General features: G+C 44.4%; 1 protein-coding gene across 1 annotated transcript in view; it reads right to left on the bottom strand.

The window, feature by feature from the left end:
• The window catches only part of CCDC22 (coiled-coil domain containing 22), a 50,866-nt gene that overhangs the window by 13,444 nt on the left and 19,808 nt on the right, over window positions 1-17,614 (bottom strand). The window contains exons 5-12 of the mRNA XM_068248318.1: window positions 13,778-13,856; window positions 12,234-12,403; window positions 9,709-9,915; window positions 8,544-8,609; window positions 5,912-6,028; window positions 4,753-4,872; window positions 1,577-1,693; window positions 371-472 (exon numbers count right to left, since the gene is read on the bottom strand). Of these exons, the coding sequence (XP_068104419.1) occupies window positions 371-472; window positions 1,577-1,693; window positions 4,753-4,872; window positions 5,912-6,028; window positions 8,544-8,609; window positions 9,709-9,915; window positions 12,234-12,403; window positions 13,778-13,856 (978 nt within the window). The remainder of the gene's footprint in view (window positions 1-370; window positions 473-1,576; window positions 1,694-4,752; window positions 4,873-5,911; window positions 6,029-8,543; window positions 8,610-9,708; window positions 9,916-12,233; window positions 12,404-13,777; window positions 13,857-17,614) is intronic.

Consider the following 17,614-nt stretch of genomic DNA (forward strand, 5'->3'; position numbering starts at 1 on the left):
CAGAAATGCCTCAGAAATTTAAAAAATGCTGCAGGACCCAAGTTTGCATTTGTGGGAAAGACAAACCGCTCTGGTGTACACCAGCCCATTGACTAACATTAGCCAAGTAGTTTTCCACCCGCAAGCGTTTTAAAAACTGCTCTTGGAGTTCACCAGCCCTATGCTCTGAGGGCGGTGGTGTACATGTGGCTCCAGGATGGCGAGTGTGGAGTCTGGAACACGTGATAGACGCTTCTCAGCACACGGACGCCTCTAGACACGTGCCTATAGTGCCTATAGTGCCAAATCTGGCCTAGCTCACTATTCACAGACTCCAGCAGAAATATTAAAAGCAATCTGATATTAATCCTAATACAAATATCTCCCTTACCAGCTGCTTGTACCGCTCCTCTTTACGCTTGGCTTCATCAGCTGCTACTCGGATTTTCTCATATAAATCTTTCACATCCTTCATCCAGCGAGAGGACTCGTCCTAGGAGGAAACAGACAGACTTGTGTGCTGACAGGTCTTCATTTAATAAACACTCATGTCATTCTGTACTCTCATTTTTAATTCCCAACACAGGTCAGCCTTTCAGGTTAATGTCACTTCTGGCTCCTGTCAGTAATTGCTGGCTTAGGCTAGGTTCACACAGGGCTGTTGCTTTACCTACCCTGTAAAAACAGGATCGCAATGGAAGTGAAAAGTTGCATCGTGCGTTACAATGAATCATACAATTCAGGAAATGTCCGGAATCACAGAAGATGCCTTGCGTTATGCTGATGAATTCTGTCACACCGCATTGCTAACGAACCGATGTGAATGTACTATAATGTAATTGCATTCCATAAGCAATGCAATTATATAGTTAGATGTGACAATCCACCACAATGCCCCAGTGTGAACACAGCCTTAGACCCATTTCCACTAGGATGCGGTGTCCGTTTCCAGATCCAATGCAGCACCCATGCGGATGCAAACTCACAACTGATGATTTGCTCTAGGAATTTGGATGTGATGTAGCGATGCGATACACAAGGCTGTGGAGTTGGTACAAAAATCATCCGACTCCAACTCCTCAGTTTATGAAACCACCGACTCCGGGTACCCAAAACTGCTCTGACTCCTCGACTTAGATGCCACAGCCCTTGAAGGGCTATGGAGTTGGTACAAAAATCATCCGTCTCCAATTCCTCTGTTTATGAATCCACTGACTCAAAAAAAATTGCTCCGACACCTCAACTCCGACTCCACAGCCCACAGCAGGCACTATTTTTTTCTCCCCACGTGCGATTCGGTAACAGCCTATTCATTTTAATGGGTTGCGAGTTTACATTCAAATTATCTACAGTGGAAATGGAGCCTTAAGGTGACCATAGATCATCGAATCTGATCAGAGAAGGATCTATTGACTGCTCACACACTGCACACCGATTTCCAATATATCTTAGCATGATGGTGGGAATCAGGTGCTTGTATTACAAGCTTCTAACATTATGTACATCATTAGTGATTAGCTAATCTAGTATACTTATGAATAGTCCATTTATAAAACTGACCAAAACCCATAGTGCCATTTGTTTGCCATGAACTTACTTCTTTCTCCTGGTGAACTCTCCTGAGCTCTCTGTACTCTTCTATTAGCCGGACCCGGCGAGACTCCCACTGACCGACAAGGTTCACCATCCGCTGAGTACTGCTGTCTACCATGGCCTGCAATAACAAAGGGGAACATTTATTACAACACTTCTGAACAGCAGTGAGTGCAAAACAAAACCAGAAACTAAATTTAGTAAAGAAGGGAGGCTGGATTCATCAAGGTCCCAAAAAAGGGCAGAACTTTTAGTAAACACTTCTCTTTTCAGGATACAGTAGCAGGTCGATATAGTTGGAACCACTATTCATTTATTAATATTTCAGGAATAGCAAACAAGACATGCTGCATCACTGTGATATTATTTAGACTTTATATAGCGCCCACATCTTCCATACCGCAGTACAGAGGTAGATATATATTGTCTTGCCACTTAACTGTCCCTCAGAGGAGCTCACAATCGAATCCCTTCCTATAGTCATATGTATGTATCATGAAGTGTATTGTATCATAGTTTAGGGCCAATATAGGGGGAAGCCAATTAACTTATCTGTATGTTTTTTGGGATGTGGGAGGAAACCGGAGTGCCCAGAGGAAACCAACGCAAACACAGGGAGAACCCACAAACTCCACTCTGGCTAGGACATGAACTGGGGACCCAGCACTTCAAGGCGGGGTGCTAACAACTACGCCACGGCGCTGCCCATATCCATATGGAGATATCTTAGTAAACAAGTCCCATGCTTTCTATAAAACTACACAATAAAAAATACAAAGTCTGCACATTAAGGAAATATCAGTGTGGCTGATATTTTTTCACGGTCTCTAAGAGGAGACGGGGTCTATAAATCACATGAAGTAGGTGTGAAGGGCCAAACAGGAACAGGCTCCGTAGAGTCTTGAGCATGCAAGGATTGCTCAATCTAGAAAGTTACTTTCAATAACCCGTACCTATAATTTACACTAAAATGTTTGCTTTCAGAATCTGCCCATTTTTGGGTTTTGGGATTTAAAACTGTCACAGTTAGACATTCTGTTTAATTCCTGGAAATTTGTCAGCAGGATATATAGAGAGAGACATACTTGATTGGCAACTCTAAATAGAATAGAGAAATTGGCAATCTTTAGAAACAAAGCAGGAGCTGTACAAACATGTTGTGAAAGATCATGTAAACTAAGACCAACACAAAAATTTCAAGCTGTCCCGATGACCTTAAAAAGTACAAATATTTTCCTAGTCCCATGTAGCACTGGCAGGGCTTGTTTTGATCTTTGTAAAAGTTTCTAAATTAGCTGATGTTCAATAAATTACTACTAAAAGTAGCTAATCAGGAGACACTGGCCACCCAATGTACCACAGAGTTTAAATGCTATAGGCTGCACTCTACAGAAAATTCACTGTGTACCCCCCAACCCCGCCTTCCAGCCTGAACCGCATTAGTGCAAATAGGACGTCTATATATCCACTATGCCAACATGCATGTGCAGCCTATGGTATGAAGTGGTTAAACCACACCTGACCAAAGGCAAAGGTATGTTCATGCTGTATCCACAAACCTCTGCATTGTCTGTTCCTCTCCTCTTTTCCCCATGGTTCCTTAAAGTGTACCAGAGACGATAAAATAAAAAAGTTTTATACATACCTGGGGCTTCCTCCAGCCCCATGTGCACGGATCGCTCCCACACTGCTGCCCTCAGTCTCCAGCTCTGGTACCGGGTCCCGTAACTTCAGCCAGTCACGGCCAGTCTGTGCAAGAGAAGTGCGCTATGTATCTCTCCAGCAGCTGCCGGTGAGATACATAAAGAACGTACTTCTCTTGTGCACTCTTCCCTTGCAGATGGGGCTGGAGGAAGCCACAGGTATGTATAACATTTTTATCTTTTATAGTCTCTGGTTTCCTTTAAAACAACTTGATTTTTGGCTACATTTTGAGACAGGAAGTGGAAGACTTTGCACAATGTTCCCTCCTACCACCCTATGACTCCCCTCCTCTTCCCCTTGAAGGGAACCTAAAGCGAGAGGGATATAGAGGTTGCATATACTTATTTTCTTTTAAACGATGCAAATTGCATGGGTGTCTTGCTGATCCTTTGCCTTTAATACTTTAAGCCATAGACCCTGAACAAGCATGCAGCAGATCAGGTGTTTCTGCCTGAAGTCTGACAGGATTAGCTACATGCTTGTTTCAGGTCTGTGATTCAGACAAGAGATCAACAGGATATCCAAGCAAATGGTATTGCTTAAAAGGAAATAAATATGGAAGCCTAGCTTTAGGTTCCCTTCAAGGGGAATAAATGGGGCAGGGAAAACCAAGGTCATGAGCGGGTGATAGAAGAGATCCTGTCATTTTCCGGTCTGAAAGTGACTGGTTGTTGGGGAAACAAAGGAGAGGAACGGACAACGCACACAGAGAGGGGTAGGGGGTTTGTGTGTGTGTAAATATTTAAAAGAAAAATCACTATAACGACTCTGTGAAGCTGGCTCCCCCTACAATGATCTCCTGTGAAGCTGGCTCCCCCTACAAATAAAAATCCCATCACGCTTGGTTAGTACTACGTTTCTGCCAATTTGCACTACTTTTGTTTTGAAGATAACTTATTTTTTTTCCAAAACAATATCACCAAGCTCCCGTACAACAACCTACGGACAAGAAACGGTTATGTGTGGATAGTGCTATGTGTGTGCTCATTTGTGCAACAAAAATTGTCTTTCTGTATCGTATAGTTTTTGAGGTATTCAAAAAGGTCAAAAGTTCATTCAGCTTCACTCAAGTTTTTCAGTCCCCCTGAAAAACTTTTGACCGCTATAAAAAAAAACCTAGAATGTCTCAAATACTATAAAAGATAGACAGATTATTTTTGCAGCACACATGTGCATATACACAGCACTATCTACACATACCCGTTTCATGTCCATAGGTTGTTGTAAGGGGGCTAGGCGAGGTTATGGTTTTTGGAAAAAAAGTGCTGTTATCTTCAAAATGAAAGTGGCACAAATCTCAATTTTTGCAGCACAAATGGGCACAAACGTAGCACTAACCATGACGGAATTTTTATTTGTGCTGATTGTAGGGGGGCCAGCTTGACGGAGCTGACAATAACAGAGTTAACTTGAGAGATATAATGCACTGTGGGATTTCCAGTGAAAGTGGGGCTGCATTCACAATGGCTAGCTTACCTGTAATTTGGCGAGATTGTTTTCTGCATCTGGTAACAATTCCACAGCTGTCTTCTTCACTCTGACCATGCCCTCCTTCTCCTCATATTGCTGCTGCATTTTACTGGCTTCCTCTTCCACCTGTAACAAACATACATAAGAGTCATGCAGAACTTACATAATCGCCATGTAATCCTAACCAGGAACAACATTTGATAAGGACAGCAGAGAAGCTTAGAGCCCACTTCCTACTCATACAGCATTTTTTAAATATTATTTTAAAGGACTTTTGTCCCCTGAAATAATGAGCATTTTCAGATCACTCTGCTTTATAGAGCTCAGGGACGCATACACACAGATAGACTAGAAGACGATGGGCCTCAGGTGACTGGTACCAGCAAGCAACCCCTAACCAGAAATGGAAACATTATTCAGAAATGGTCTGAAATATCTTCATTTTGAAAAATATTCCAGAGGAAATGCTTATAATTTACACTATATTAACATATTTGTTTAGTTCAGTTTTGGGTTTATTGCCCTTTACAGCGAGATTGTCACCATAAAAATCAAATTTCAATAGCAACTGGTCTGAGTGTATTAAGGGATAAAGAGGCTAATCCTGCATTCAAAACATTTTCTGCTGTTATGGTTTGGAGATATCACATACTTTAGGAGCACTGGTCCTTTAATAGTCAGTGCGAAACAGCTGCATGCTGGGAGTTCTTTTTATCTATAATATATTCCTCCTCTTCCATTTATTTCCCTGCCTAGCTGCCTATCTGAAACACAATCCTCTACTCACTTGTGTTTACAAGCAAGGCTGAGGGTGACTCAGCGATTGGAGGAGAAAAGAAAAAAGTTAAGGGCAGATATGACATCAGGATTTAGCCTCAAACTGTGGGCAAAAGACATGGTCCCCACCAGGAACAGAATTCTCTTCATTTACAATATAAAATTCACTGAAATCAAAATGTGGACAGTACAATACATGTGTTATGCAAGTAGATCAAGTATTTATCTACTTATATATGCGTTTTTCCCCCTGGCATAGTATGGCTAATCCTCCCGCTTTAATGGAAAACTCTCCTTTGTATGGAGCGACAATCATTCACTTTTGGATAAACTCTCTCTTCATGCTCTGTCAGATGGTCTCAGTGTACAGACTGTGTACACATCTTACCTGGGTCAGAGTGAGCTGGAGGAGTTTGGTGCTCTCGGTCAGCCCAGTGATTTCCTGCTCAATGAGCTCAATCTGCTGCTGGAGAGAAGTCAGTTCCTGCTGTTCAGCGTCAGCATCCTAAATCAAAGAAAATATAATTAGACTGGGGCTGGGGAGAGTGCTTGGCTTATTCCCTGAGCAGATGTGGGCAAAGTAGAGAGCTAGGTAAGACCGGGATATATATATATGAGTGCAAGGGTTAGTCTGTGGCAGAGGACAGTGCTAGGGTAAGGGCCCGTTTCCACTAGTGCGGAAACCGGGCCGAATCCGCAGAGTTTCCCCACAGGCAAATCGCTTGGGGAAACTGCCATAGGAAATTATGGCCCCACCGGTCAAATCGCTTGCCCTAGCTTTGTGGCCAGCATTGCCCTCAAGTTTTCGCGCGGGAGAAAGCGAAAACCCATAGCCGTGCATGGCACGGCTTCTGTGATTCGTCAGCGTACCCGCAAACCCGGAAGTGCAGCAGCACACGGTGGCTAGTGGAAACGGGCCCTTAGACTAAGGTAGAGGACATTGCTCGGATTAGAGTGGGGCAGACGACAGTGCTAGAGTAAGACTGGGGCAGAGGACAAGTGTTAGGATTCGACTGGGGCAGAGGACAAGTGTTAGGATTCGACTGGGGCAGAGGACAAGTGTTAGGATTCGACTGGGGCAGAGGACAAGTGTTAGGATTCGACTGGGGCAGAGGACAAGTGTTAGGATTCGACTGGGGCAGAGGACAAGTGTTAGGATTCGACTGGGGCAGAGGACAAGTGTTAGGATTCGACTGGGGCAGAGGACAAGTGTTAGGATTCGACCGGGGCAGAGGACAAGTGTTAGGATTCGACCGGGGCAGAGGACAAGTGTTAGGATTCGACCGGGGCAGAGGACAAGTGTTAGGATTCGACCGGGGCAGAGGACAAGTGTTAGGATTCGACCGGGGCAGAGGACAAGTGTTAGGATTCGACCGGGGCAGAGGACAAGTGTTAGGATTCGACCGGGGCAGAGGACAAGTGTTAGGATTCGACCGGGGCAGAGGACAAGTGTTAGGATTCGACCGGGGCAGAGGACAAGTGTTAGGATTCGACCGGGGCAGAGGACAAGTGTTAGGATTCGACCGGGGCAGAGGACAAGTGTTAGGATTCGACCGGGGCAGAGGACAAGTGTTAGGATTCGACCGGGGCAGAGGACAAGTGTTAGGATTCGACCGGGGCAGAGGACAAGTGTTAGGATTCGACCGGGGCAGAGGACAAGTGTTAGGATTCGACCGGGGCAGAGGACAAGTGTTAGGATTCGACCGGGGCAGAGGACAAGTGTTAGGATTCGACCGGGGCAGAGGACAAGTGTTAGGATTCGACCGGGGCAGAGGACAAGTGTTAGGATTCGACCGGGGCAGAGGACAAGTGTTAGGATTCGACCGGGGCAGAGGACAGTGTTAGGATTCGACCGGGGCAGAGGACAGCGTTAGGATTAGACTGGGGCAGAGGACAGTGTTAGGATTAAGGCTCATACACACATCAGACCATAGTCTTTGGAAAATGAAAGATCACAGACCAATCTTACCACCCTTCATGTAGTATGAGAGCCATACTCTACACAGTCTTTTCTATGGAGCTGAACTCCACATCAGAAAAAAATCTTTGCAAGATGCTGCACACACAGATGCTGTACAGACACAAAAGATCAGTATCTGCAAAAGATCTGTTCCTGCCAAAAATCCATTCCTGCAAATTGCAATGATAGTCTATGAGATCTGCAGATCATACACACATGATTTAACTGACATTCATTTGCAGATCAAGCAATCATCCGCAGATCTGAAAATCCATCCTGGTGGATCTGATCTGCAGATGAATGTCAGTTAAATCATGTGTGTATGATGATCTGCAGATCTCATAGACTATCATTGCAATTTGCAGGAATGGATTTTTGGCAGGAACAGATCTTTTGCAGCTACAGATCTTTTGAGTGTGTGCAGCATGTTTGTGTGCAGCATCTTGCAAATATTTTTTTTCTGATGGGGAGTTCAGCTCCATAGAATAGACTGTGTAGGTATGGCACTCATACTACATGAAGGGTGGTAAGATTGGTCTGTGATCTTTCATTTTCCAAAGACTATAGTCTGATGTGTGTATGCACCTTTAGACTGGGGCAGAGGACAGTGTTAGGATTAGACTGGGGCAGAGAACAGTGTTAGGATTAGACTGGGGCAGAGAAAATGTTAGAATTAGGATGGGGGCAGAGCACAGTGTGAAGATGAGGATGGTGCAGAGGAGATGGTTAGGATTACCTACCATGGGGCAGAGCAGGGTGTTTTGTGGAGAGTGGGGCAGCAGAAAAAAGTAATGATTAAATTGGGGCAGAGAAGGGTGTTGAGTTTTGGGTGGGGGCAGAGAAGAGTTAAAAGGCAGAAGACTGAAGAGAGGTGCTGGACAGCCACAAGGATGATTTTACTCCTTTAGGCATCACATAAAGTGCATCTTATGCATGCACTCATCAAACTCATTTCAAGGATATACACATTCAAAGCATTTACACAAGCACAGGTGTAACATGAGACAATTCTATACATTCAGCATAACAGTGATTGCAGCACCTTCTCCTGCTTGTGTACCTGTGCATCTTTTCTGGGAAGACTTTCAGCTGCTCTTTGCATCTGTTCGCTTAATACTTGAGGATCCTGAAACAAAACAAAGTCAACAGGTGACAGGAGTCATGTGAAGACTGCCCAATATGTCACTTATTTACAAAATGTTAAAACACAAGCAGGATTTTCTCATAAAGTAGAGCAAACAGTGAAGGAATCATGCAAACCCAACTTAACACAGCAGGTATCAGAATGATGCAACTGCATAAGTGAAGAAACAACGGTAAAGCAAATCTGAAGTAAACAAAAAACAAACACAGCTGAATACAACAGTAGAGGGAAGCCTCTGGATGCTTCAAAGGCTTCCTCAATCCTCCCCGACCCTCCTCCACCAGCCAGGACCCTCAGTACTGCTAGAGAGACAGTGGCGTAACAATTTATAGGGCCACCCAGCAAAACTTGAATGTCCTTCCCAATGTTCACACCTCTTCCATTGCCTCCCCTTGGTGCCCTTCACAGCCTTGGGGCCCATCTAACAAGGGTCATAAACAAGTGTGGCCATCATGATCTTCACACCCATAACAAGTGTAGCCACAAAGACACCTGACCTGGAGTATAGTCTCCTGCATTGGAGGAAGGGAAGGTTTGTAGTTGAGGCCTCCAACAGGTCTGCCCCCCCCCCCCTCCTCTCCATCACATGGACTGCTCCCCTCTAGTTACGCCCCTGTAAAGAAGCCAAGTGATGAAACCACTTACCAGGGCTCTGGATGTCTGACCCCTTCACTTTTGCGGCTGCTTTGCTACACCAGCTTTATACAGCTCCCAATACTAGCATTTGACTCGATATTGGTCAGGTGACACATCGGAAGCCATAAGGAGGATGCAGCAGAGCAGCAGGTAGCTATAGAAGTGAAGAGGACTGGCACCATGCTCTGGGAAGTGGTTTCCATTGCACGCTGCTCGAGAGACGGGGAGAGAGGCATGCCCCCCCTTACTGCTGGTTGGTTAATACTGCGGTTGGTAGAGTCCTGGTCAACTGGGACTCTACTGTACCATACTTTTTCTTTAGAAATACGTCTGCCCTGTTGCAGCTTAGTATAAATGCTCTAGTAAATGTAAAGCTTGCATGAAATGTAAATATGTTTCTGACGGGTTATTTTGAGTACAAGCCCGATAAAGAGTCGGTAGATACCTGCTGGTGAGTGAATTTCTGGACATGAGTGAACCTGGAACCTTTATTCTGGTCTGCACCTCCCTCCACAGTGAAGGTCTTCAGCATGTCCACCAGATCCTGGGTGGATGTGGCTGCCGTGTTATTCTCAGACAGCTGCTGGCTGCACTGGCGTAGCTGGTCCTGTATCCGTTTCTGTAGACGCTGGCGTTTCCTACTGCGGTAATCCTGTCACAGTGAGGCACCAAATGTGTTATCTGAGATTCAGACCAGGGAGTGTGAATCTTGCAGTAACTACATCAAATGTCTGAACATTCAAACCAAAAAACAGACTTAAGCATATATATATATGTGCCCGGCCGCTCGCTGGAGTGGATCCGCCCCCCCCGCTCATTAACTGTGCATATATATATATACACACACACACACACACACACACACGTCATTCAAAGCTACAGCCACTAAACTGATTAATAAACATCCATTCAGTATAATCAGACAAATTATAAGTTGGAAGCACAATCAGAAGCAGTCGTAATTTTTATCATTTGGGCAGTGTTAGAATGTAAGTATACTTGAATTCTAGGCCTCAGGTACTAAAGTCTAGTAAAGACTTCAGATGCAGGGTCTCTTTAAGCATATTTTCTCAGAGAGAAATGATGCAGTCATATACAAGAAACATGTTCCTCTAGAAGGACACATATGTTTTCAGGTCTAACTGTACCGACTGTTACAGAAACGATAAACAAAGCCGATATTTGGAAAATATTGCATTCTTCGCAACTAGGTTATAAAGCACTGGTATATTAGATGATGATGTGGGTCACATGCCCATGCCCACCAATTGTAGGCTTGGGGGTATGGCTCGGGTGATGTCAGAATTTAACTCTTTGATGTTCATATAAAATAGGGAGACAGAATGGCAGAGACTTTACTTTACTTCGTCTTCTTCATGCTGTCCTGCTCTCTACGCTTCCTAGTTAGAATACTAGCTTCATGTCTGTATGCTGTAAATATATGTGATGTACATAGGACATAGGAAAGACTGTTTATACTCTGAAGAAATCAACATGTAACACAAGATGCCCGATTGCTGAATAAACCCCTTAAAGGTGAAGGTGGCTGTCTCCGCACTATCTCCTGTATACTGTCGCTGCGAGTTGCAGCTCTACTGAGTTGCTGGTGCCAGAGTAAAAGGTGTGTTGTGCTGTTGCCAATAGCAACCAACGTATAAATTCTTACAGGCAACAGGCAAAGAGGGGTGAAAAATATAGTTTTGCACTTAGAGGGGCTTCAAAGAACATGTGACCATTATTCTGTGCCACCAAACTCCTCTCACACTTTTTATAGGATTTTCCTAGCCCTTCAAGTGTTAGCATTACACTGTACTAAGAACCCCAAATGCCAATAAGTCATTTTTAGGAACCTGTTCTGGGTGCCCTCTATGGGTATGTTGCTGTAAGGGAACTCCAGCCTCAGAGGGGTTCATTCATCAAGGCAACTGCAAGGCAAACTAGTAGAGAAGAACAAAGGGGTAAATGGGCGCCCTGGAGTAATAAAACTAGGTTAAAAACACTAAAAACATAAAGAGGGAGATGGCTTACCTTAATAACGACTCACGTCTCATACGACAAAAAGGTTTATTTTTCACAGGCTTACCTCTTTGTCAAGGCACCTCTTTACCCCTTTGTGCATGTACACCCCCACCACAGCTAGATTGTAGAAGTCTCTTCTGGCCTTACACAGTGCTCACCATTGTGAAGGCCAGTCCTTTTTACCAAGAGAGCAACCACATCCAGTCCAGGTTGGACATCCCCAGTGGAGCTGGGTTTATCATCTTCAAGTGGTTGGTTGCCCTGTTGCAACCCACCTTTTTGAGTAGTTTTATTCATTTACGCATACATTTACTCTTTAACCTCAACATACTATGCTATTTGGGCTCCCACTGTCTCTGTGTTTCTTTTCTAAGGTGTAAAGGCACCCCACATTGTCTAGTAGAGAAGATGAGCAGTTGCTCAAAGCAATCACTCAGCTTTTAGATATTTAACAAGTACCTGGACTGGTTGCTCTATATAATTATTTCACTTTTGCTCGGGTTTCTCTTTGACCTGTTTTGATAAATCCACCTTACTGAGCAATCAGTCCTGGTGGTGCCATTCAGATATGAAGTCCTGAAGAAAGAGCATATCACTACCTACCTGCAAACGTAGCTCAATTCTTAGTCCGTGCAGCAAGCTTACGCCACAGTAAAGGAACCCAAAAGCAATTTCTTGTTCAAAAGTAATCTCTTGGGATTCTAAGTCTAATGTTGCATACCTGTGAATCCTGAGACAAGGCACCAACTTATATGATGCAGAGTACAGATCAGGCCTAAGCTGGCTCTTCCTATTCAATTAGAAAACACCTATTTAATAGGAGTTCTTGGGCAAGACTCCCTAACTCTGCTTCTGCCTACTGAGTGCGCTCTAGTGGCTGCCTTGCAAATGCTTTGAGTCAGACAGGAGAAAAGCGCTATACAAATATGGGAATTACGTTAGATCACTCACCTCCGGGGACAATCGAGAGGCCAGACCCTGACTTTTCCACTCCGTCTCCCATTCCTGCACAGCACTGAGGTCAGATGTGTTCCTCTCCAGCAGAGATGTGACCAGAGAGTGGGGGTGAGGCAGCTGTGCATTGACAAAAGGCAGGTATTTCTCCCAGTACTCCTTCCTCTCTACACATAAACAACAAAGCAGAGATGATACAGAGCTATTCCAGTTCTATACACACACAACCAGTAAGGTTTTGAAAGTGTTAACATAGCTACATTAGTGTGCTTAAAATGAGGTCCTAATCAACAATTTGTCTTTTAACAAAGCTACCACTGAAGCAATGTCAGCAGTTGCCTACATTCTGGCTAACAAAGTGCAAGTACAAATGCACTTAAGTAAGCTTCCTTTTTTGCTAATGAGGCAAAAGTAAATATTATTGTACAGTACTTATTCAGGGCATTGCCATTACCCATACCACTAGAGGCTTAGACAGATTTTCATAAGATGATTATTTTATACGGGAGGGAAAACATACTAGAGTACAGAGAAGGGTCATGCCCCAGACAGAGCATCAATATGGGAGGTCTCATTCTGCAAAATTTAACGCAACATTCAGGGGCGTTACTACAAATCACAGACCCCCCAGAAAAACTTTTGTGGGGGCTTCTTCATTTTCACAACCCTTCCTTAGCTCCTCATGGTGACCATAACAGCTTGGGGGTCCATCTTACAAGGGTCATATGACCAGTGTGGGCATCGGGATCTTCAAACCCATAACAAGTGTAGCCACAAAAACACCTGATCTGGCGTATCTGAGGGAGGGGAGGTTAGTAGGTTGGGGGTCGCCACACCTCTCGCCCCCTGCAGTCGCAGGGGTTCCTCCCCTGTAGTTTTGCCCCTGGCTACTTTGTAAAGCTGTGCGAGATGTCATGGACAGTCTGAGACTGTGAATAGCAATTTATGCAACTATTAGCGAGTTATTATTCACATAGTGTTTAAAAGCAGGTGGACATATAAAATGCATCAGGGAATGCCCGTGTGTATAAACCCTCATTGCCCACACACTTGTGCTGCTGCAGCTCTCCTCTCCAATACACAGGAAGAGAGGCCCTACCTGTGCAGTGCAGATAAAGACATGAGTGCTGGAGTATATGCAGCTTACCATGCTTTCCTGCACATGAGCATTGGGGGACATTATGGAGGCACTTGTTATAAGAGAATGCAATGAAACACTTGTTATAGAGGGGCATCAAAGAGCAAGGGCTCTTGTAGGAGGGACATAATGGCAGCTGTTGCAAAGGGTAGGGGGGGGGGGGGGGGGAATTTATGGCCATGCTTGATTGCTATAGAAGGGACATTACAGCTGTGTATGTTATAGCGGAGACATCATGGCATCACTTGTTAGCAGGACAGGACCTGTACATTGCCAGGAACTAGAGGTAGCCGCATCACAACACATTCCCATTAGGGACTCCAGGAGGAGTGGGGCATCATTTTGCCAAAGAGGCTGGTGGGGAGGGGAGCAGGGTTTTTACATTAATAAACTGGAACCTTACCAGCAGATGTTAACTTTGCAGAAGAGTCTCCAGCCACAAACAACTGCTGAGCCTGAAACCGATGTAGCAGACACATACTCTGGAATGAAAAGCACTGAAAATCTTAGGTTCGTTCTGACAGGGAACACCAGTACACCACAAGAATTCCCATCTGCCAATTTACAGTAACTTGATTACAGCATAACCGTGTTTGATTGGAGGAACTGCACAGTGTTACTATTTCTCTGCATTTGTTTCAAATAAGCTTTTGTTAAAGAGACACTGAAGCGGAAAAAAATTAAGATATAATGATTTGTATGTGTAGTACAGCTAAGGAATAAAACATTAGGAGCAGAGACATAAGACTAATATGGTTTCCAGTACAGGAAGAGTTAAGAAACTCCAGTTGTTCTCTATGCAAAAGAGCCATTGAGCTCCCTGACTTTCAATGTCCTAGAGAGCTCGGTCTTCTGAAGCTTGTTATCTCAACTGTCAGTCACTGTATTTTCTTTTCCTCTGCAGAGAAAGGTTCAAAAGTTCACTAGCTTGCTCTGTAAAATCATTTAGAATGCGGAATAGTGTGTAATCTGCAAATATTAGAGAATGATGCAATGTTATAAAAAAAAAAAAACTACATAACTTAAAATATATGAGAATACTTTCTTTGCTACTAATCTTCTAGTAATTATCCAAACTACACAACCAATTATATCATCATTCTTTTTTCCGCTTCAGTGACTCTTTAAGCCTAATTTATTACTAAAGTTCTACTTGGCTGAAGAACCTTAGGGCCGTTTCACACTGGGGGAAATTGCTCTTGAAATGCTGCATCACCTATAGGAAGACACTGCACTAAAACTTTGCAGATCACCAAGTGCAGCACAATCGACACCAGTGTGAAACAGACCCAAGAGCTCCTGCAGCTCTATGCTGGATCACGTTCTCAATGTAAGTCGCACACTTATTAACCGTTTGGGAACTTTCACTGAAGCCTGATATGACCCAAGCGCAAGTTGCAAACTTATGGGTTCATTGAGAAAACACTACAGAAGAATAATGGAAGGTTTTACTAGCAATAATAAAAAAGGCACCATAGTTACATCATGGAATGTAATAAACTATTCAGGATACTGACATTCTTTCTCCTGGTTTCAGCATCAGAAGCACTTCCTATATCTATATGTTGCTGTACAGTATACTGGTATGTAACCCCACCCTTCCAGTGATGTTCAGCCTAGGCTGTTTAGTTATACTGAATTCTCCTCTCAGAGCACTCTGGGAGACCAGGTGTTGCTTCAACTGACTTTGGAACACACAAACATTTCGTAGAGATGCACCTAGCAGCAGTAAAGATGCTTCCACCTGTGATAAATGTAAGATTGTAAATTGGCAAAAGGAAAGATTTTACAATGCGCAAAAAAATAATGCAATCAAATTTAAATCATTTTATTCATTAAGCAATATTCAGCAAAGTTCCTCTTTAAAGACAATGGATAACTTGTAAGTAAAAATATAGAAAATGAACCTCTCCATTAGGAAGATTCAACATAGTGGGGGTCGTTGGTGGCAGTAATTACTTACCAACAGGTGCTGGTAAGTATCCCATATCGAGAGGGGGGGGGGGGCAGCTCCTCCAGCCCCCCCTCTCAGTATGCGATCTGCCATCTTCCCTAGAAGAGACCACAGCTGCCACATTTCGAAGCTCCTCGTGAAGTAGTGTGCCCACGACCGCCGCAATGCGTGCTGGGAGATGTAGTCCATGGATGTGAGCACACCTCTGTGCTTCTATTAATTTTGCCGAGTACAGTGTAGCCATAGTAGAAAAGTCTTTGATTGGCACAACGCCTTCTAAAACAATGCGTTTATTATAACAAGTTAAAAGTCACTCAAAAGTGCTGTATAGAAGCTACAGCCCGCTATTTCAAGCAGAGAGCCCTTTTACGAGTCGCCCAGAAAATACGTAAAAGGGCTCGCTGTCTGAAACAGCGGGCTGTAGCTGCATACAGCACTTATGTGTGACTTAACTTGTTACAAGTGTTTTAGAGGGAGTTGTGCTGATGGGAGAATTATCTACAATGACGTGAGCCCTGCTGGTACACAGGGCTGATCTTTGCACACTCTGTCCTGGAAATACACGAGTGCTCAATTATAAACTAGAGGCGCATCTACAATACCATATGAATAGAGTGGTCCCGGGTCCCCTTCATTCACGGTACAATCCACCCTGTATCAGCACTCCAAATGTCCAAACAGAAAGAAAGGGGATCCTCTCAGTACTATCTCTTCCATCAAATGCTTTTAATGGGGGTGTAAGAAAAACAGATAAAAAGTACAAGGCTCACTCACAAAGAGGGTCCTAATCCAACTAGGACCCCCCTTGGCTGAAGTGGCTTTCCACTTGGAGTGGTACTATGAACCTTTCCGTACTCAGCGGTTTTCAGTCACACTGTCCGCTCTCGTCCCGACTAGTAACCCCTGATGATGTCGAGAGCTGAAATTAGTCGGGACAAGAGCGGGCAGCGTGACTGATTGGAAACCACTCTGTATGGAAAGGTTCAGAGTACCACTCCCAGTGGGAAGCCATTTCAGCCAAGCGGCATCCTAGTTGGATTAGGACTCTATTTGTGAGTGAGCCTTGTACTTTTTACCTGTTTTTCTTACACCTCCCTTAAAAGCATTTGATTGAAGAGATATTACTGAGAGGATCCCCTTTCTTCCTGTTTGGGCACTTGGAGTGCTGATACAGGTGGATTGTAACGTGAATGAAGGGGACCCGGGATTGACATATTTAAATCTGAGAAGCATACAGGCAGAGATGTTCTGCACAGCGCTACAGCTTTCACTGCAAATACGCAAGTATGCTGTTCTGCCTCCTCCATTACAGAGTAGCCGTAGCAGCCACTGATTGCACATACCTACTGAAAATGTATGTTGTAACAGACAACCTATATATTTCTGGCCTGCCATATATTTTAAGACTGCTAGCCATTGTTAATACACAGGACCCACGATTAAGCTCTCATCTCAGGGCTTTGGTCAGAAACCTTGTTTACCGTATATACTCGCATATAAGCCGACCCGCGTAAAAGCCGAGGTACCCACTTTCCGCTTAGAAACCAGGAAAAAGTCATTGACTCGCATATAAGCCTACTCCCTAGCATAGCCCACTCCACAGTAGCCAGATGTGCTCCCACTGCAAGTCAGCCCCCCTCCCTATAGCCACATGTGCCACAGGGACGATACAGCTGTGTCTCAAGATGCCACTAGATGGCATCATAGATATGAAACACAGCGATTGCCACAAAGGAAGAATCCCCAATCATTGCACTGCTGACACATTGCTTGCACGCTCTGCTCCACAAGCCAGGGGACACAGGTAGTAGTGAGCAGCGCACTCTGCACACCATGTTGCAGGGGATGGGGGGCACAGACATAGCAGGGAGGCAGCTGGCAAGAGCACAATTACTAGTGCAAGATCCTTACGCTCCTCTGTTAGTAACAAAACCTGCTCCACCATCCTGTAAAAAGGAAGGAAGATCCACTTCACTGGCGTAATAAAAGTCCGATCATTATTGAAAAAAGTAAGCTGGACATGCAAGTTAGCTCACACGTATCGGAGCCTCACATAGCTATGACTAAGGAGCGATTGTGACGCTCCGATATGTGTGAGCTAACTTGCATGTCCAGCTTACTTATTTTTCAATAAAGATCAGGCTTTTATTAACCTGCTGAGCGGTATGGACGAGCCCAGCTCGTCCATTACCGCCGGAGGCTGCCACCCAGGACCTGCTGGGCCGATTCTCATCAAATAAAAAGGAGCACACGCAGCCGGCACTTTGCCAGCTGCGTGTGCTACCT

This window comes from Hyperolius riggenbachi, chromosome 8, assembly GCF_040937935.1.
Source record: "Hyperolius riggenbachi isolate aHypRig1 chromosome 8, aHypRig1.pri, whole genome shotgun sequence".
Classification (NCBI taxonomy): Eukaryota; Metazoa; Chordata; class Amphibia; order Anura; family Hyperoliidae; genus Hyperolius; species Hyperolius riggenbachi.